Below are 22,340 nucleotides of genomic sequence, written 5' to 3'. Positions count from 1 at the left end.
TCTTGCTGTGATATATGTCAAGTCTCAGATTAAAGAACAATTATTTTTCTCAAAATAATTCCCTATAAAGAGTTTATAATTAAAAGTGTAACTGCCCAGATGTGAATGCTGAAGACACATTTATGTGCATTCACAACAGATCTTCAAGGAATAACAAATTAAAAAGCAATACCAAAATCCCAAAATCCCCAATTTTGTACAAATTTGATTTCTCTACATTGGCCTTTCCTCACTACTTTTTTCTATTAATTCATTTCATAGACCACATTATGACCCAGCTGTTTACCTACACAGGGATATAACAGAACATAAGATACTACATCCTTATTATGCAGCGTAAGTCACTGCACGCTCCCATGAGTATAAAGTGGCTGCAAGTATGACAGTAAAAAATAAATAATAATAATAATTTAAAAAATTGCTAGCAGGTAAGATGATTCTGTGTCTAATTTAGAAGATTACTTCTCGGGCTGAAGCTGGGTCAACAATCTCTTCCTGTTAAGACACATCCTCTTCTGGGAGTACCTCAGCTGCAGCACGTTATAAAAGCAAAAACACTGCAAAAGCAATACAAAGTCCTACACTGCAGATGGTCTCAGTTTCTGCTACTAGTGTTTTCAATTTTCTAGCAGATCTCTCAAGTACTGAAGTTGTGATTGACTTTAGACTGCTTGGACATGAATGCTAGTCTTATCAGTTCATTGTACTGCTTGGACACGAATGCTAGTCTTATCAGTTCATTGTACTGCTTACCAAACTTGCCTCTAATATGCCATTTAAAAAAAAAAAAAAGAGGGGGAAAAAAGCTTAAAACAAAACACAACAAAAAACCCTCCAACTTTCCTTACCTTGCTGGAGGCACATCAATATTTGAAGAAACAACCTTGCGCTTCTGTTCCAGAAGACAAACAGAACGAGTGTTTTCTTTTTCATACTCATGAGCTCTGTTTGCTTTTTTGGTCTCTGCTGTTTTTAAATCTTCCTCCTTTGTGGTGAACAGGAGAAACTGTTGGTCTGGCAGTTTTTGACTGATGTCACTTTTTACATCCTCCTGTTGAAATGCAGGGAAGGTCATTTCACGCTTGATGCTGGCTGCCTGTAAAATTAAAAGCAATTATTAAATTTTCGTCTAATGCTCCTAAAATGTAGGGGGGAAAACCCCCAATACCCACAGGCATTTACTTCTAATTAGCTCTTTCAATCAGAGCATACCATTTCTTTGTCCTTCATAAATTCTGAAACTGCCATTAATTTCTCAACAGTGTTGAAGACTATCCAGGAAAATAAGCAATTCTTGTCCATTTGATAAAGCAATCAGTTACCTCTTAATGCTAAATCAAAAAGGTATTTGAATTGGATATCAGAAACCACAGTATATACAACGTATATTCAACGTACACACACTTGTGCTGCATAACTATGCAAAAGAAATCCTAGCTGCCCTCCTCCTAAAATTCCAGGAAAAAAGGCAGAATTTATCCAGATAAAAGACAACCAAGAAATTAAGGTGCTTCTGACAGCCACTTACTGTCTGTATTTGTAAATGAGGGTTTCTCTAGGAGCAGAAAAATAATTTGCTACAATCCAACTCAGCTGCCAGAAGGCAAAGGGGAGCAAGTGATGCCAGCAGGATCTCCGTGAGGAGCCCGGCCAGCTCCACCACCGACAGCCAGCGTTGAGGAGCACGGACACACACAGAAGCAGTGTCAGGTTGTCTCTGGCTGCCAGCGCTTCCCAGATCTTCAGGTCTGCTGCTTCCCATAAGCAAAGACTTCCCAAGCAAGTAGGTATCTTGCTATCAAATACACCACCTCACTGGAATACAACATGTTGGTGTTTATAAAGAGAACTATTGCAGAGTTGCAGTGAAGAGCACGGAAAGCCAGCAGAACCAAGCCACTCTGCCTTCCCAGCAAGCAAAACCAAGTCCAGGATCTCGATTTTCCTCTGCAATATCGTTCCCTGGCCAGGTAGGCTTCCTCAGCTTCACAGGGGCAGACCTATCTCGCAGGCTGTCACGAGCCTCTCATCCTGCCGTACATCAGCCAAGCTCCTCCAGCCCCTCAGCCTGCTAGCCTCCTCATTTCCCTGTGAGCACAGAGCCTACCAGAAACATCTGCTAATGGACTTATTTCTAGATAGCTGTGCTTTTAAGATCAGGAGCTTCAACTGCTAACTTGCCGTAAGTCCCGGAGATGCACCAAGGAGGCAACCCCTCCACTCAACCCAAACCACCAAGCAAAACACGGCCCAACAAAATGGCTGCTTGTCCCGCCTTCAGCAGAGGTACTTCCACACCACATGCACCACCTCAGAGAAATACAGATGCCTTCTAGGACTTGCAAACTGGATTTTTAGGTACTTGCAAATTATTGCTGATCTTTACAGTGGAAAAATCCAGGATGTGTCACCCTCAGATAGTAACAGCACCAATAAGCTGAAATTCCTTGTAAACTCTTCCCCCTTACTCCTCCTCCTTTTAATTGTCCAAAAAAATTAATCAATGTATACGTGTATATATTTAGGCATAAAAATATATAAAAATATATTCCTCTCCCCACAAATCTCCCTGTTTATAGCTTTCAAACCTTGGCAGGTATAAAAATGGTGCAAGCAATTTTAAGTTCACAGGAAAGACAATCTTGCCAAGGTAATTTTGTTTTGTTCAGTAAAGTATATAACATCGCTAATGCATAAATACTTGGGACCAATGATTTAATTGTCGCATTCTAGTGTTTCCACAGAAGGGCTTTTAGTAGTTGCTTCAAGAACAAAACTAGAATTGTTACTTTATGAATGTAAATAGTAGAAAGAATTAGTCATTTTACACTTCTTCGCACACAAACAGATGACACATTACCAAGAAAATCTGCCTGGAAGACAAAACAGTCAGCATGTGACCACATAGTATTAGGAGAAGACATATAAATAACATAAATTTAATTCTGATTTAATGATTATTTTTTAAAAAACTTCTTTGATTTACAGTAAGCCCTTTTTTGAGTGTCTGAGGATCTTAACAGATGCTGAGATGCCTTCAATTTTCATCAAAATTGACTTAGAAGTTATGTACTAAAGCAAAAAAAAAAAAAAGCCTGAAAACAGCCAAGTTCCAATATCCAGCCCCTAGAAATTATATAATGCCAAACGAAGGTTCGTATAAGACTTGAATTCCATCCCCTCCATTGCCATATGGTCTTCCACTGCATGACCACATACCTTTTCCTCCCTCCCCAGGATTCCCACCTTACCCAGTGCAGAGGACGGTACTACGCAGGGCACAAGCTGCTACACTCACTGTGCGTGGTAGGGTGCTGGTGCGCACACGTATGAGGCAGGACCCAGCAGTTTCATCCTTGCTCTGCACAACCCTTAGTGGAGAAAGCACCGAGAGCATGGGAGAGGGGCAGCCTCCCCTCCTTCCCTACTCTCCAATGCCAGACTGAACGTGGTATTCATTGGGATTATTTTTTTTAAACCTAATAAATCCATGATTTTACCAAAGGGAAAAAAAAAATTCCTCCATTTATGGAACTGTAATATTTTACTCAGTTTCAGCAAACATATTGTGCCATACATCATTAAGTTTTCTTTACAGACCTAAATAGTGACGACAAAAGGTTGCAGACTCAGACTACAGTTGTACAAATAAAGCCTAAACCGTAAAGAGCAGAATATTTGTACTGTGATACCAGATAGTCTATTAATATCTATCAAAATTATTCAAACCTAGTTCAAATATTTTCAAATAATGGTTTGGTTTTCATATGTCAATGCGCCATAATTAATAGCTAGCCCCCTGCAAGCGAATGGAAGTGAGGAATGACAAAAACCACAGAAGCGAGTGCTCAGAAGGTTGCAGAGCTGCTGCCAAGCAGTTCAGGTCCTTTGTCTAACTGGCCAGAAATAGCCAAATCAAATGCTTATACTAACCCTCTCCCTCAGTTTTCAACAAATGTTTGGAAACATTAACTTCTTTCTAAACTTTCCCTTCAGAACAACTGGAGATAAAGAATCTTTTCTGCTTTAAAAGCAGGTGATCATGAGAGAAACCCAAGAGTTTCCCTCTCTAGTAGCTTTCTCCTGCTCTGCAAGCAGTTTTTCTATTTTAATTCATCCATGTCTACAAGAGCCATTTCCACTTGAGACACCTGCCCTGTCTGGAAGAGTACGAGGTCTTTTGCTGGAAATCCAACCACCTACACAAGCAGCCGTTGGTGTGGGGAGCGCCAAGGGCCACAGTCACATGACAGATGAGGTTCCTCGCTTTGTGGCTTTGATTAACCAGCAGGACCCCTCTGCTTTCAAGCTCTGCTTCACCATCACTCACAGTTCGGAGATAACACCGACAATTTCCAATATATCTTTCCACAAAAGTTAACTGTTCTGTCATATCTTATCAGGAACTTTTTTTTCTTTTTCATAGATCCTTCATGTCCTTTTAACCACTTTGAGGCTTGTGGTGCTCCTCTAAGTCCATAACATGTTTCAGCAAAAATTTTGTGGACGGTCTAGTCCAAGCAGATGCAGCCTGTCTTGCAGACAGCCAGATGTTAACACCGTAACGTCAATTTATTTCAGCTTACTTCCAATACTTCACACTTCTCTCTCCTTAGTTGTTCTCAAACTCCATGATTATGCTGTTCCCTAATGGTTTGGCTTTTCTTGTCATCACACCTCTGTATTTGCCACCTTATTGCCTCCAGTATCAACTGCTGATAAAAACTTATACAGTTTTTTCCATACACTTGATTAATTATCATTCATACAAGCCATTTTATGATAGGCTAACTGTTTTTATGCAATTCATTGCTTATTTTCACCCTTAAGCCATTAGCAACCTTCAGCTTACTTTCAACTGAGTCCTTTGCAACCTGGCCTCAGGCAACCGATATCGCTTGGAAATTCAGTCACAGAAACAGGATTTATAAACCATCTGCAAATTCTAAAAACTAGCTTTGCTTCTGTCTGCAGTTACCCTCATCTGCCTTTTACAACTTCCCTCCCATCACCGCTGGGCAAGGGAAACTTTTGATATGCCGCCACTTGAAAACAACAGCTCAGTATTACCTGTACCTTCCTCCCTGGAGCTCATGCTTGGGGTCTGATCTGGCTTTACTCCTTCCACTGCTTCTCGGCAAGTACTGGCCTTCCCACTCACTCTCCTCTGAGTTTTCAACACCTAATAGCACGACCATTACCATGAACTTCTTTCAAAGAAAGGCATGAGCTGGGTCACAGAGTGGTCTTCCCTTGCTCTTTTCGAAACATTCTTGCTCGCCAAGTGCAGCAGCACAGTGCTGTGGCAGCCCTACTCTGGCAGACCGAGACAGGCACCGCTTCAACCAGGGAGTTTGGTAATCTTTCTGCAAAAACTGAAAGTAATTTCTTCCTTTGGTTTCTAAGCAGAAACTTTATGGAACAAAAAAAGGAAAGCGTTTTAGCTTCTGTTTTGATGTTGTCAAGACAATAGTATATATTTAGGTTGAAGGTTTTACTTTTAAGGTAAAGTTCTTGCTTGACTCATTATTATTATTTAAGTGACGAAGTTTAATACTCCACGCAACAGCTAAATGATTACCACAGTTAATATTTTCAGCAGTATATGAATAACTTTTCATTGCAAAAGCCATCTTAACCTGCCTATAGAAACTTGTATTTGGTGGTATCTTGTCATAATCAAGTTGCTAGTCCTGAACTCCACATGTCCCAATCAAGACTATGCGTTGCAATGGAAGTCCTGCCCAAATTAAAGCATGCTCAACATTGACACAAATTTTGAGAAATTTAGAGAAGTTTTTCTTTATTCTTTACAGAGAATGTGCAGACTGCAGTTTCTCAAGAGTTTAGGCCTTAACTTATCTGCAGTCAATTTTTGTTTTGCCAAAAGCACATCCTGATAAGGTGCTCACGTTGCAGTCAAACTTCAGTCTTCTCCAATTTCAGTTAAATTTCATCTTGGATTTTACCCTGAACATCAAAAAAATTATTGATCAAACAGCTCAAGTATTGAACCGCCTAGTCAAAGGATCAGCAAACACTAGAATAAGTACACCTATCATATTTATGTGCAAATGTAGAGACTTACATTTGACAGACTAAGTCATCTCTTGAGTACAACCTGACTGGGCTTTAGCATCTTCCCTTGCTTCTGGTGCATTGCTGCTTAAAAACTGAAGTTAGTTATTTTCAAATAGTTTGCTAGCATTTAACAGGCAGTAAGATCTCTGTGTTTCTTATACAATGGAAAGTATTAAACTCCCAAGAATATTAGCATCATTTACCTGTATGTGACCCAAATGTATAGAAATATGTCTTGAAATGTAAAAACTGACTCCCACCTATGTTCTTTCAAATTTCCTATTTTTTTGTGCAGCACCTGTGGATCCAGGTGGGCACACCAGGAACACAGATCTCTCTTTTAACAGGCTTTGTAATGGTCTACACAGACAGATGGCAACAGAAAAAACTACTGAAAGAATTGCCATGCCACATACCATGCCTACTTTGCTGACAGTTTTATAAACAACTCGGGGGCTGATTTACCGATGGGGCGTTGGGCAGCGGGCAGTGGATGTGACGGAAGTGCACAAGCAGAAGACAGCTGCCCAGTGCAGAGCATCGCTCACCTGAGCGGCACTGCCTCCAACCCTGTGACTCGATGAAGCGTCTTCAGCGAAGCTATGCCGATTTACGCCAGCTGAAGATGTGGCCACATGTGTGATTGCGTCTGCCTGCCAAGAAGCAGGCCAGCAAACAGAGGCTCGGCAGAGCAAGGCTTGTGTCACACTGTCAGGCAGCAAGACAGCAGTGGGAGCCCGGCAGGCTCCCCTGATCTTCTGGGGGACACCGGCTAACTCCTATTTCCCCTCACGCTGTCTACTGGGATTCTGGAAGGACTTCGATGTCTGAGAAAGTCCCCTCCGTGCACAGTTTGAATCCTAGAGGCCAGGGTAAATTAAATAATCTTGCAACTGTGGCCTATTTTGTGCCATTATGTTTTATTCATATAGATAAAAGAGCTCATTTTACAACAGCAGCAATAAAAGTACCTCTAAAAAACACTAAAAATATTTTACAAGGGTGGAAGGAAGTATCTGTACAAAAGTTGACTGCATCCAAAACTCCCTATAAAAAAAACCACGCTAGCGCGAATATGTTTTGGGAAACTAGCTGCTTAAAAAAACACCTTATCTTAATAATCCTGATGCCGTTGCCACGTTTCCATTTTTGTACAAACTTCCTTTTCTCCCTCAACCCATAAAGCTATACTTCCTTTACTTCAGGCCACCATAACCGGACTCAACCTCAGTGTCACTTCATTCACAGGCCACAGTGGCTGCTTTCCAGACTGGGGGGAGGCAGGGGGTGGGGTGGGGAAACATGCTAATTAAAAAACACATACAGAAAAACCCACCCCAACAACAGTCACCCAACACACTGCTCCAATTCTAGGATAAATTTGCATTGTCAATAGATAAGTAATTTTAAATTAATTGTGAGTCTTAGGCCTATGTACAATATTAACACTATACAGCTGTTAAAGAAAACACAGTTCAGGATGAGGATTTTTGATTTCCATCTGATTTACTATGTAATCAGTTGGTCTAATTCCATCAAAAAACTCTTGATTAAACACCAATTAAAAAACCACCAATAGCTACAAGACGGTTTAGCACCAGCCAACCTGCCATATAACTTGTTTTTTATAAACAATTTTTTCATTCTGACTTTGTGACCATCTCTTTCTGTTTTCTGAAGTAGATGTAAGCATGCTAAGTGTTAGGGACTGCCAATAAAAATTCCATCTGGTCAGAAAACAAAAGTCACAGGATTTTTTTCTTTTTTTTTTTTTTTTTTTTTTTTTTTTTACACACAAGGCTTTAGCAACATTTTTGATTGATCCACTACAGAACAAATATGCATTCAATGGGGGAAGCGAAAGAAGGAATCAATATATTTCAGCCTAGCGTATTAATGGAAAACAATAATGAAATGTATCTATTTAACATGATACACATTTTAAAAGTTGAGCCAAAACAAGAGCTCAATAACTGCAAAACTCTTTCCAGGCCAGCCTGAACAGCAAGGCTATGCTCTAGGGACAGGGATAAGCCACTTTTCTGAACACGAAAGAAGTCAAGAGTGAAGTTCACAGCAAAATACAACAAGCAGCAATGAGACAACACCGAACTTATTACCAAGATAACATCATACAAGTAAAAAATATTTAAATTAAATCCCCGGAAGGACAAAGGTTTTGGTTTATTTGTACTACTTCGTACAGTATTTCCAGTTCAAGCTCCCGCAACAGTTTTTTACGTGAAAAGGCTCTAATTTTTCCCATCCCAAAACAGCGTCCTCACTGGCAGGAAAGAATGCGTTGAATTTCCATTTTGCCAGAAACCTCTATTCATACTGGAATACAAAGAGATAAGACAGATTCTCGTAACGATTCTTGGAAATAATCTGCCCTGAATTTCAATGTATTATTACATTTTCAAGTATACTTTGCATTTAATTACTTGCTTCACCAGCGGTTGCTCATTACACATAAACCATGTCAATCTAATCACTCTAAGCATTTGTAAACTGCTGCTCTCTAACAATATGGAAGATAATGCATTTTAAGGTCACTGTAAGTGTTCTTACAATATATAGTATGCATTAATGTAGAGTAATGTAGTATTCACTTTCAACCAGACTAGGACAAAGTCCCTATCTTCACCATTTGACTGAAAATACAAAACCATCCATAGAATGTATTTTCTAGATATTAAAATACAAATCTAAACATTTATGTTGCCTGGATTCACAATATGGTGTTAGGCAGCAAGAACTGGAGTCAGCAAGAAGTTTCTACCCTTTCATCATCATGTGTATGTCAGCGCTTATCTGGCTAAATATAACTCATCTACAAAAACCGTGTACTCCACGGTACAGCCTAAGGTGTTTCTGAATTATACAGCATCCATCCAGATCAGTGACAGAAACTTTCACTCCCACATTTGAAATTCACTACCAATCCAGTTACCTGTTGTACCCCAAATAAAACAACAACCAACTTGTGACACCTGAAATTCTGCACTAACTAGTACAAGAAGCACAGATGTTATTAAAACTGGACAGAGAGGTGTTACTAAGATTACAGGGGGAGACAGAGAGGAACACTGGGAATCCATGGCCCTTCCCATACACCATTTTCAGATCTAAACAAAAATGATTCAGAAATATTTGAGCCTTTTTCTCTCTACCACATGAAAAAAGGGATGAAGATGTGAAAGTATGGCAGCTTCCTTTCCCATCCCATAAGCAGCCATAGTAAGTTCCTTACAGAAAAGCATGTCATGACTTCTAAGATAATCAGACACCAACTAGTAACAATTACCAAATATTAATACTAATTACTGAATGCGTGCATCTTCAAAATTTGCTTGCAATTTTTAAGTCTCAAAGAAGTAACTCCGTGCTCTGTATTCTGTATGCTACACCTGAAGTGGATACCTTGCACTCACCGCTCTGCGAACCCGGCTAGCTGGGTTCGACTGGACAATGGTCCCCGGGCATGGCATCTCTGGAAGGATCTCAACAGAGGTCTTTCAGCCCTGTTTTCCTTTTGTTAAATAAAACAATCCCCTGAGAAACACATTGCCTCTAAACAGCTAAAAATTAAGAAGCTAGCTTGGAAAGCCTTAAACAGAAGGGAAGTGGAGGATCATAGTTGCAAAAAACAGGTTCATTTTTCATTTAGCAATCCTGTTGCTGCACTTCAAGCTTTGCTAAACACGCTCACCATCAAGTGCATGGGTACTCCACCAGGCTAAAAAGGACTTGGCTGGCCAGGAATGGGCAGCCATAATTGCCTTCCCAATTATTGGTTTCACAAACAGCGAGTTTAAAATGAACTAAACCAATTATCACATTTTCTTGCAGCAACGTACGTGCCTGGCCATGCAAGCGGGAAGGGTGCTGCCAAGGCAGTAGGTTCCCCTCGCCTCTCCTGCGGCAAAAGCAGCGTAAGCAGTGCCTGGTGCCACCAGGGCAAGCTGTGGCCATGCACAGGACAAGAGCAACTGGAAACGTGTGCCCTGGGCTGGCCATGGAGCGCTGAAGGACAGAAGAGGAGGATACACCTAGGTCTTGCTGGCCACCTCTGGGGAAGTTTAAAAAAACTGGAATTGGAAATAAAAATGAGCATGCTAATGCGAGGTAGCAGGGAAGTTCAAACAAACTTTTTTGTTCTTATTTCTATTACATGACAGGTTGTAATTACAAGCTGTAATTAGTGAGCGCCATCAGATCAGGTGTTCTTACTGCGCTGGCTGAAGCTTTGAAACCTCATGTCAGGGTATTTTCTATCTTATGCCTACATACACCTATTTTCTCTGAAATGGCAATTTTTCCTACTTGTAAGAGATGCAAAGAGGGTCCTACAAGCCAGTGGGAAAGTATCTGCTGTCTTTGCTGCCCCTAATTTTGTTTCTGTCTATATTAAGAAGGTGTACACAACAACTTTAAGTTTTAAGTAGCTTAACACAGCCTTGTGTGTGGACTGTCTTATGGACAGAAATATCTATCTGGCCTGTATTTCCCAAATTTCATGTGCAAATAAAATATCTTTAATTTCAACTATTTCAAGACTGTTGCTGAACATGTGTGAGAAGCTCCACTTGTTTCTCATTTCATTTGCTGGTGGTTTGGGATCAGTAAGGATGGCAGCAGTTCAGAGCAGAAGGCAGAAATACCGTCACTACTTCTATCATCTCATTCAAGCAAGCAGAGCTCCAAAAATCAGACCATGCAAGAGGGGAACTCCCCACACTTAGAAGATTTTGGAAATGCTGCCTCACTGCTCCTCAGTAAGAAACTCTTGATCAGTTCATCTGCATTTGAAATACTTCCTCCTCTGTCTGGATAGAGATATATAGCGGAGTATGTCTAGTGAAAAGAAAAAACAGATTAGCTTTATTTTCAAGGTCTCTTACAAATAAGGTACAGAGAGGTGTGAGATTTCTAAGGTCAGAACCGATTGTCTGATTTTGGAAGCAGCCAGCCGAGATGAGATGCTGCAGATCCCAGATCCCTTAAAAGGGTATAGAAATGTAATCTATTTGCCTTAACATCCTGGGAATAAAAAGACATTGCTCTTTTTTGTTTGTTTGTTTAAATGATGGGATTTCAGTGAAATTAAACCAACATAGTTCACAGCTGTATCCAACTGTTGTAACTTCTGAATGAAATAGGCGCTGTGAATGAAAGCTTCAAGGGCCAGTGCTGATCCCTGAAGCTGAGAGCCTGAAGGAGATATTACAAGATCAGAATTAAGCGCACATCCTTATCTCCTCTAACTGATCTCGAGCCTGGAAGTAGAAGGCATGGTCCTTCAGAAGAGATGAACAAGCAAGGAGCGTTGCCCCCAGTTAAGAGATTCTCCCAGATCTATGTTCAGCTCCAGACAAAAACATTTAGCAGTCTTCCTGTTCAGAGTGGGAGAGGTGCCAAAAAAGGAGTTTATTTTTGGGTGTAACTACGCAGAGAAGTAGTATTGCAGAGTTTCATCTCATTACCCCTGGAAGCAATGGAATAACACTAGTAGAAACCTGCAGAGGCCAAACGTGACTCTCTCTTCCTCAGCCACTCCAGAAACCAGCCCTCTATCAAACCACTAGAGGGATGCAATGATGTCTCATGGGAGAAGCGCCTTCACAAAGAACCTGAAAAACAATCAAGGCCAAAGTCAAGCACAGCCCAAACAGTCAAACGGCTGCTGTTCTCTAAAGGAGGAAGGCTTGCTCCCTTTCTTGCCTTCCTTTTCCTCCCTATGCATGCTCTAGCTGTGATATCCCATCTTTTCCTCTTCACTATCAAGATGCTTGATAAGCCCTTCCCTGAGTCACCATAACTTATGGAAGTTATGGAGTCTACAGACTCTCCACTGCACATTTCCCGCTGTTTCAGTAGCCCACAAAAGCACACAACGAATTCTGGCGCAAACCCAAGGTAGCTAGTGCATGGCTGGGAGCTGGAGGAAGGACGGAGAGCAGAATGTTTTACCCTTTTTGGAACTGATGAAACATTAAATCATCTCACCATGGCTCCACAAACACCATCCGGTTTTACCCAGTGCCCGGACACAAAGCATGCTGTGCTGCAAAGGCTGCTGCTGCTGCTCCAGCAGAGGGACCTACCAGCATGGAAAGAGAAACACCTGCAAGACCAACCACTTCTCTCCTTCCCTGAAAAAGTAAGGACAATTGTCTAGAACAGCGGTGGCCACACATGTTGAAGCAAAATACCACTGTAAATCCTTAGCAACCACCAGTTCACCCTTACTCATTTTTCCGCTTTTTCCATATAGGTCTGTAAGCCAGATGAGGACCACTTTCCATGGCCTTATGAACCACAAGCTACAGAGGAACCACCACTAACCTAGACCTAAGAGCAGCAAGAACTGCATCACAGTGTTCTCTTTAGGAGTATTTTAAAGTAGAAAAATCAGATTTTTTTCCTTTGGCAGTACTTACATTTGTCACAATTACATTAAAAAAAAAAGAGACTTGTTGAGAAATAGGAGGTCAAAAGTATTTTTGATCCAATGAGGGTTCTTTCTGCCATTTCAAAGGGATGTGCATGTATACATAAAAGATCGGGTTGGCTCAAATGTTTAGCTCGCCAACTTTACAAAGTCCAGTTTATAGCAGGTGATTGTACAATTTGTTCTCTATGTCAGTATGATGCAGGCATTAGCCAGTTTATCTGCGGAAGCAGAAAAAAAAATTTAAGTAACCATCCAGTCTTACGACTCTTGTCGTAATTGCGCTGCCTATCTAAAGTTCAAGTAACCTTTATCCACTATGTAAAAAAAATACATTAAAGATGGTAAAACAATGAGCTATATAATTTCACACTTCAGCATCTAATCATTGAAGCATTTTACCTTCCCTCTGATTCTGTGTCCAGTGCTCATAACGGTCTTCTACAGTCTGAAGTAATACTTAAAAATTACTAGGAGTGCTGTGGAAAGGTTTTAGGAGACTAATGGATTCACCCTTGTGGTTACATAATGGGACTGAAATCCCAAATCTGCTTAAACTAGCAGGAGTTTTCCATCAACTTCAGCTGGGTCAGGATTGTAAGGAAAATTCATTCTTTATGTTTTGCAAAAACACCAATAAAAAGATCTGTATTTTTATCCAAAGTTCAAACAACAGAAGTTGTTCAGTTTCCTGTCTTCATTAGTTTTGGTGTCAAACAACAAATACCACCCACACATGTACTTTTTAATACAATGAGACAAATGTCACCGCAATCATCGTTTGGGATTGGAAAGTTTGGCAAGGTGCCAGAGTGGTGAAAGTGATCCCATCACAGATTGTTACCGCTGTTGCTGAACATTAAATTCCTACGTGCTCTGTTCGGCAACATGCTACAGTGAAAAACATCAACACAAGTTCATGAAATTGAAGCTGATCACCATAGGAGCTAACGAACGCTCTTTTTATTCACTTTAAATTTCCTGTTCAATTTTCACAAATAAACAAAAACACTAATAAAAGTTTCTCTCTTAGCCTACCGTCCTTCTGTAGTCTTTTGGCTGGCCTCAAGCAGCAGGAATGGTCAAGCTGCTCACTATTTTTAGAAATGAGCAATTCAGTAAATCCCTTGAAAGTATTACAAAGCCAATGGGCACTCTCATTCTGAGCAAAAAAATAAAAAAAATAAAAAAGCATCACTGCTCAATCCACAGCAGTATTTACAGAGCAGACACAAGCCAGGACCAGCATGATCCCTACTGCCCAAGCAGCAAAGCTCCCGCCTTTGAGATGGCCAAGTGGCACAGTTTGAGGCACAGACTTATCCCACAGTCTGCTAAGATCTCTCTGGTGCTCTCCTATCACTGGACTTTCTAATCTAGCAGCTAGCAAAACAAAGAGCAGGGCTCGAGGATTCAAAGTGGATCTACAGGACTGTTAGGCTTCTCTGAAACCTTGGGTCAGAAGCAAGGTCGGAAGAGCAGGGTCAGGAAAGGCACTGATGGTCCGTGGATCTACACTTGTCGTAGGACACATTACAAATGTTAATTACCAGACCATGAAAAGCACTTTCTCAACATTTATTTTTCAGATGCAAAAAAATGTCTCTTCTATCTTCAAGAAGAAGGACCCAGGGAACTACAGGCTGGAATCAACTCACCTTGATGCCCAGGAACATGATGGAGTAGCTAATCCTGGAAACCATTTCCAGGCATATGAAGGACAAGAAAATCATTGTGAGTAGTCAGCGTGGCTTCACCAAGGGGAAGTCATGCTTGGCCAGCCTGATGAACTCTAGTACAAAATGACTGGCCTGGTAGATGAGGGGAGAGCAGTGGATATTCTCTATCTAGACTTCAGGAAGGCTTTTGATGCCATCTCCCATAACGTTCTCATAGACAAGCTGTTGATGTATGGGCTGAATGAGCAGGCAGTGAGGTGGGTTGGAAACTGGCTGAACGGACGGGCCCAGAGGGTGGGTGAGTGGCACAAAGTCTAGTTGGAGGCCAATAAGTGGAGGTGTACCCCTCAGGTCAATACTGGATCCAGTCCTGATCAAGATCTTCATTACTGATCTGGATGATGGGGCAGAGTGCATCCTCAGCAAGTTTGCAGATGACACAAAACTGGGAGGAGTGGCTGATACACCAGACTGTCATGCTGCCACCCAAAGGGACCTCCACAGGCTAGAGAAATGAGCCAACAGGAACCTCATGAAGTTCAACAAGGGGAAATGTGAAGTCTGGCCCCTGGGGAGGAACAACCCCAGGCACCAGTACATGCTGGGGGCTGCCCATCTGGGAAGCAGCTTTGCAGAAAAGGCTCTGGCGGCCTGGTCAACACCAAGTAAAACATGAGCCAGCAATCTGCTCTTGTAGCAAAGAAGGTGAATGGTGTCCTGGGATGCATTAGACAAAGCATTGCCAGCAGGTGGAGGGAGGTGATCCTGCCCCTCTGCTCAGCACTGGTGAGGCCACACCTGGAGTGCTGGGCTCAGTTCTGGGATCCCCAGTCCAGGAGAGACATGGACATACTGGAGAGTCCAGCAAAGGGCCACCAGGATGATTAAGGGATTGGAGCATCTCTCCTATGAGGAAGGGCTGAGAGAGCTGGGACCGTTCAGCCTGGAGAAGAGAAGGCTCAGGGGGATCTTACAAATATCTATAAATACCTAAAGGGAGGGGTAAAGAGGACAGAGCCAGGCTCTTTTCAGTGGTGCCCAGTGACAGGACCAGAGGCAATGGGCACACAGGAGGTTCCCTCTGAACATCAGGAAACACTTTTTCACAGTGAGGGTGACCGAGCGCTGGCACAAGTTGCCCAGGGAGGTTGTGGAGTCTCCATCCTCAGAGACATTCAAACACCGTCTGGACATGCTCCTGGGCAACCAGCTCTAGGTGTCCCTGCTTGAGCAGGGCGGGTGGCCCAGATGACCTCCAGAGGTCCCTTCCTACCTGAACCATTCTGTGATTCTGTGATAAAGACTGAGCAGCACATCTCTATCCACCAGTACATACTGCATACCTGAAGGCAGCCAACTGATCATTCTCAACTGAACTCATTCTAGACTGAAAACAGTCTAGCAAATAAGGATCAAAACTGTTAGTGGCTCCACTGTACCTCTTTTTTCTCACAGTTACAGTTTTCTAATACAATTCCTTTTAAGGGCAAAGTGGTTATGCTTGGTCTGTGTCCAAACAACAACAACAAAAAAATTACATAAAAAATCCTCAGCAAATTACTCCCATTCATCCTTTACTATGGGAGAGCGGAGAAAAAAAAATACCATCTTACAATTTCACCACCTCCAGCTCTGCCTCCAGTAATCCATACTATGTATAAATTTTTTTTATTTTTAATAAGGAAGAAAAAAATCCAAGTCTAGTCGTGCAGTTTCCACACCAACTTCACTAGCCAGGTTTTCACTCAAGGACTATAAGACTTCAGTTGAATCAAGTTTGAAATTTAAAAATGAATTAAGTTTATCTACTTACAAAACTGTGGCTAAGCTGCTAGTGTTTATCTGCCTCTCGTCTCACCCTTTAGTTGTTCCCCACAGTCCATCAGTATCCATTCATTATCTCTTGTGTTACTCCTCTACTTTGCAGAAGAGGGTAGAGCAGGATCATGCTTGTTCTGAGTTTGTAAACAGCCTAGCCTGACAGGATCCTGCTCCAAGATCAGAACATGAGTTCTGGTGTTCTAATAACCAGCAGTATTTATAAAAATATCTTTATCATTATTAGTCTCGGAAGGAACATTTCCGTTTACTCTTAGGTTAGCATGCAAGTTCCTAATGTCTTAGAGATCTCTCCACCACTAAGAAAATCTGGTATTTGAAGTGTGCATTTTGCTAATTGCCTGTTAAAATATATTTGCACACACATGAAAGCTAAATTAAATAGCATTTTACTAATCAAGCAAAAAAAAAAAAAAAAGTTTTTTTTTTTCCCCAAGATGAACCTATAGTCCATTCAAACAGTAAAGCTGAAGCTGAAAGTTTGATTTAAAGGATGACAATGAATTCACACCTGGCTTTAGAAAGAATGCAGAGAAAAGGAGAAAAGGAGCAGAGAGCAAATTCAACCCAGCCAAACAACGCACCTAAGTAACAGGCAACTGGTATCTTCCAGACAAACTCTGAAGATTCTTCTACATCCCATATATCACACGGATGTGTCTATCTTTAAGAAAAAAGCAAAAAAAAACCCAAAACAAAGCAAACCACACCACAAAAATCACGTCCAAAAGCATACTTTTTCCTGGATTAACCTAGACTCCTACCAATACCTGCCATCCCCGCTCTGAAACCTCCAGCACAGACTTGCATGTGCTCCGTACTTTGTACTTGTTGCAAATTCCACTTCGCAAGGTGGGCAAAACTGAGCCCAATGTGCATGAAGTTGAAGTCTTGCTTACGCAGCTTGGGCTTTCATATTCCTCCTGCGTCACAGCACAGCTCTCCGGGTCTTTAGTTTTCAGACTCTTCACCTGCTTCATCCCTTCTTCATCCCATGATTTTGGGAGCTGCATATTTGCAGAAACTAATCCATTCGTGGGAAATTTGTCCTTCTGAACTACCAAGAAGTGCTCACACAGAAGACAATATCTGGAATGGATAATTTCACAGGTGCTTATGGTAAGGTAAAGGGCAGAGACCACAGGAACATAATGCTTGAGGAACAGGAGCAGCCCCCCTACTCAGCTGGGTTAGAAATGTCCTGTGTCCATATTCTGAGCCTGGGGACAGAAAACAGGCTGGAGATGAAGCGGCAGCTCAACTGGGCTAAACAGAAGAAAGCACTAAACCCTTTACTATTTGTAACAGCGGAGAAAACATTGCACCATGTTGGCAAGTTACCACAAGTCCATGTTCATTACCAGCCCAAATCCTCAATCATAGTGCTTTAGTGGTTTACAGGCAAATTAGCGTAGCTCTGCGACTTGCAGTGAGGCTTGCTCACCAACTACCAGATAAACTCGGCATCGCAGACCGCTGATGGACCCTACTTCATAACCTTCTCTCCCTGTCACCAAAACCAGCAGTTTCCACAGAATGAATTAACCCCAGTACGGTACTAATGTGGCTGCTTGTGGTATCTGAACCAAGTTCCATACAAAAGATGAAATAAACAGGACTGGCTATTTATTCTTTTTCATCTAATTTCCAATGGCTGGAAATCTAGATGCAGCCAAAGCAGCAAGTATGGGTTGCAAAGAAAGAGTTTCACGTGCAAAATGAGTCTGTATAATCAGCACCTTGGTGTTATTTGTTTTCCTATACAGATGAATGAACTAGTTCTGACAAAATAAGAAATCCCAGTACTTCTCAACAAGGCTTTACAGGGTCTCAAAGTCTTTCTGGCTATCCTGCCATTACCCACCAGCAACACACAGCATGCCCATGCCTCTTCCAGCATTGTGTTAGAATAGCAGGGGGAGGAGAGAGCAACAAAATTGTTCTCCAGTGTCCTCCACTCGGACATCTATGTGTCTACAGCAATATAAAGAAGCAATTTTTGTATCTTCCCCATGACCAACAGTCTCTCTCACTCTCTTTTTTGTCATACCTGTTATCTCCTTCCAAGACTTTAGAAATTGGAGAAATAAGATTTGTCTTTATAAAGTACTTCTTCCTGTCTCCCTACCCCCACGCTTAAAAGTGAGGGTCAAAAACGGACCACCAGTGGTGCAACCACACAGTGGACTTTCTGGTGGAGACAACATGGCTATGAGACCTGATGGTGCAGGTACTTTTTTCATCTTGACTAGTGGACCAAATTCTCAGGCACTTTTTAAAAATATTAAGTCCACCACAGACCCTATGATGCATTCATCCATTTATCACAGCCATTCCATGGAAGTGACTCTGTGAAGAGCCTGTGAAACCTCTAGCTTTAAAATGCCATTCCACCCAAGGGCACAGACATCAAGTGTATGTGTCATCTGTATCTGTACCACACACGAAAACATTGCGTGCTGCTTTTTAATTGCATTATCTGGATAGCGTATACTGCAAAACCAGCACCCAGACCATCTTGCTTTCAAGTCTGATTAAATTTTGAAGTTCTTCAGGACATCTCTTGTTCTGAAGGGTATTGGACACTGCAACAATTTATGCCCTGTCTCAGCAGTGGACACCCCTTCAAATCCCTTTGCTCCCGGACCCCAACTCGGAAGGCCAGCTCCGGGAGTCAAATGCTGCTGACCCCATGCCAGTTCTCCCTTTGGCAGGAATCCTGTTTGACGAACCATAGCCGGATTGTGCCAGCCCTATTATCCTCCTGCAGTTTTACAGTCGGTCCTCTACATTTATTTCATGCCCACTTTTCTCACATTTAATCTGAACAGCTACAAGGACAGGGTTCAGTGACCCAACTGGGTCAGATTTATCCTGTCACTGCTATATCAAACTTGCTCTGAAACAATATAGGGATAACTTGTATTTCTACTGCTGCTTTCCTTGAGGGATTTTTTTGTTGTTTTGTTTTTTTTTTTTTCTTCTATGGATACAGGGAAGACCCCAATGGTAATACAGCACCACTACTAGCCCAACCCTGAGCTCTTGTTAAGTAAGAATCATTATCTTGATTTAAAAAAAAAAAAAAAATCAATCCAAATGGATACCCTTTAAACTTTCATACACACTTATTTTCCATAACCAGTGCACTCCTATCACACGAATCCTCCATAGACCTACACACAGACTTAACCCTACTATCTGGGTTATCCCAAGAGAAAAATAATTCAGAAAACCCCTCATGATAAAATAAGTAAGCCTAAGTCTGCGGGATCTCAGCCTGCGAGCATTCAGCAGGTTGCTCCAAAATGCACCGAATTCAGAGGACTGTCCGACCACACTTCGATGGGATTTGAATCGGGCCTCTGCTCAGTATTGCTGTATTCAGAAACTTTGCACAAATCGTCCATCCAGGTCTCCTTACCACTGCCACCTTCCCTCCCAGCGCCCTGCCCAGCACCGTGTAACCCACACACCCGCAGGCACGACTCGAGTCTTGAAAAAACCTCTGTGCAAACGGCCAGGTTGAACATCCTTCACCACCCCCCTAGCAGCCCTGCTGCCCCGCACTTTACCCAGGAAAGTCTTTATTCTCAATACTCAAACTACTTCAGACACCGGCGACTCCCCACGCACGCCCGCCCCCTTTTAGCCGCGCAGCTGCCCGCACCGGCCGCCCCCAGAGCTCCGGAGCCAGCCCGCCGCCGCCTTCCCGGCGGGCCGCAGCGGGTACCCGCTTCCTCTGGGACTTGTTGAGCGCGGGCCCGTCCGCGCCCGTCCGCACCCGGCCCCCCCGCAGCACCCCAGCCGCCCCCGGGGGCCGCCCGGCCGGGGCGCAGCACAGTGGCCGCCCCCACGGCCCGGCCCGGTGCACCGGCCGGCCCGGCCTGCTCCGCTCCGCCAGCCCGGCACCCCCGCCTCGGGCCCCTCCGCCGGCACCGAGCCGGGTCGGGCGCGCTGCCGCCACCGCCCCGCTCCCGCCCTCGCCCTCCCGGGACGCACCTTCAGGCTCCCCCGGAGGGGGCCCTTGCCGTGGCCGGTCAGCGCCGGGGGGGGGCTACCCAGGCCGCCCTCCTCCTCCTCCTCTTCCTCCTCCACCTCCACCACCACGTCCTCGTCTTCGTCCTCCTCCTCCAGCGCCGCGGCGGAGCCCTCCCGCCGAGGCGGCCTCCAGGCGCTCTCGGTCTTGGGGGGCCGGACCCCGTCCGCCTGCGCGGCCGCCGGCCCCGCGCTCAGCCGCCGGCTGCCCATGCTGGAGCGCTTGGCCAAGCGCCGCGCCTGCATGGTGCCTCCGCCCGCCCGGCCCGGCCCGGCCCGACCCGCCTCCCGCCGCGCTCAGCCCCGGCTGCGGGCAGCGGCTCCGCCGCGGGCGCGCAGCGGCAGCGCCGAGCCCAAGGGGCGGCGGCGGCGCTCACCGGGGGACGGCGGTGGGTGTGTGCGGCGGGCGCGCCGCGGCCATGGGGGCCCGCGGGCGCGGCCGCCCCGCCGCTCGCCCACCTGCTCCCGCCGCCCTCCTGCTCCTCCGCCGGCCTGCCCGCCCGGCCCGGCCCGGCTGTCGGGCGCGGCGCGGGGTCCGCTCCCGCTCGCCCTTCCTCGCCGCCGCTGGTCCCCGGCACCAAAACCCGGACTGGATTCCCGCCGACCGCGGCTCCGCCAGGCGCTGCGCGGGGCCGCGCTGCCTCCGCCCGCAGGCGCGGGCGAGTTTCCCTGCGGAGCGGCGCCGGCCCCCGCCGCCCACCTGCTTCGCCCCGGGTACGCCGAGGGGAGCGGGGTGCCGGTCCGTCCCTGCCGGCGCACCCCCGCCGGCGTTTAGTCTGTTTAAATGGCAGGAGGGACGGGGGTGCCCGGCAGCCTCGGCATGCGGGACAGGCTGCCCGGTGTCTCGGGCCTGGGTGAAATAAAATTACTTCACCTCTCCCCAAAAAACATAAACGGAAAAAATGGCACTTTTGGAAAAAAAAGCTGAGACGAGACGGGGGTTTTGAGATGAAAAATTGAAGCAGAGCTCTCTACAGCCCGTTGAGAAAACTATGCAGGATGGTTAGGGAAATAATTTCCAGTTTAAATTGTAGTACTTCTGCGCTTTAAGCTTTAAAATACCTTTCTGAAAAGTTTTTTAAATTAAAATAGTTTCCAAACAGAGTTTTAAGTTATTGCAGTCACCATTTAAATTTATTATAGGCTTCTATACCATTTATTACAGCCTCCGAGATTGAGTTATACTTAAAGTTGCCACATGCTTTTCCTAACCTCTTCCTCTATCAATAAGTTTTGTCTGCATTTACATTATTTTTGAGCCATATATGTATATTCTTTTCCATTTACAAGTGAATTACAGTAATTCCCTTTCCAGTGTTCAGTACCTTTCTCCCCACACATTCTGTTTTAGAGACATGCCAACAGGCCAAATGTATACATAATATGTCAGCACCAGGCAAAGCTTCACCTCTAACCCTAGGTTAATTTGTCCCTGTCAAAAAGTAATGCAATTTACTAATTTTTCAATATAGCATGCAGCGCTTTCTATGCAAGAAATTATAGATAATACAGTACCCATTCTTACAAAAATAATGAAGTTACTTTTCATGACTAACTACGGAAGTTGTTTCAATTTTCTTACCCCAACCCCACAAACCCGTTGTTTTCATTCATTCTTTCAAGGTTTCCAGAGACTCCGCATCTCTGGACAAGATCCGCAACAGAATTGCTGGCAAATTCTGGCGTATCAGGTCTTCCAGCAGGATCTCCCCCCGCATCTAAAAGTGATGTTCCCAGACATTTTACCGCAGTTTTGATCAGCTGCACTGCAATGACGGGTCAGCCCATCTCACAGCAGAGCAGCAGCTGAAGCCCCTGGTACACACCGCCACGAGATGTCCCGTCTTTTTTCCTGCCACTGCATGGGTATTTAGCTTCTTGACACTTGGTTGAGTAGATCAGTCATGGTTTTTTGAAGCTGATGTTGCATAAAGGATAGATTTGTGGAAGAAAAAAAAAAAAGCTTTTTAGTTTTATTTCTAAACTGAATGTTTAGAATTAAGGTTTAGATTTGACAAAAAGTTATGCTTCAGTTTTACCTTAAAAATGAATTCCACCATGAATTTAAATGGTATTTTCAGTTCCTTCATACTTATACCTCAAGGGCATAGAAATGGAATCAAATACCTCCCAGTATTAAAATTATTGGAAATATTTCCTATCATTTGAATACCACCTAAATCTAACTGTGACCCTCTGTAGTGGTCTGCGTTCATTGTAACCTGAATTATAATCACTTTACTGAAGGT

At 43.8% G+C, this 22,340-nt stretch overlaps 1 protein-coding gene across 5 annotated transcripts in view; it reads right to left on the bottom strand.

The window, feature by feature from the left end:
• ZNF704 (zinc finger protein 704) overlaps positions 1 to 20,337 on the bottom strand; it is a 109,908-nt gene extending 89,571 nt beyond the window's left edge. For 4 of the 5 annotated variants that reach the window (XM_076329499.1, XM_076329500.1, XM_076329501.1 and 1 more), the window contains exons 1-2: positions 20,056 to 20,337; positions 849 to 1,096 (exon numbers count right to left, since the gene is read on the bottom strand). In XM_076329499.1, the coding sequence (XP_076185614.1) occupies positions 849 to 1,096; positions 20,056 to 20,337 (530 nt within the window). The remainder of the gene's footprint in view (positions 1 to 848; positions 1,097 to 20,055) is intronic. The other variant, XM_076329498.1, reaches the window with a different exon arrangement.
• Positions 20,338 to 22,340: the final 2,003 nt, after the last annotated feature.

The sequence above is a fragment of the Aptenodytes patagonicus genome, chromosome 2 (assembly GCF_965638725.1).
Source record: "Aptenodytes patagonicus chromosome 2, bAptPat1.pri.cur, whole genome shotgun sequence".
Taxonomy (NCBI): domain Eukaryota; kingdom Metazoa; phylum Chordata; class Aves; order Sphenisciformes; family Spheniscidae; genus Aptenodytes; species Aptenodytes patagonicus.
Note: the sequence above shows the minus strand (reverse complement) of the source record. Positions and strands in the feature narration are given on the sequence as shown.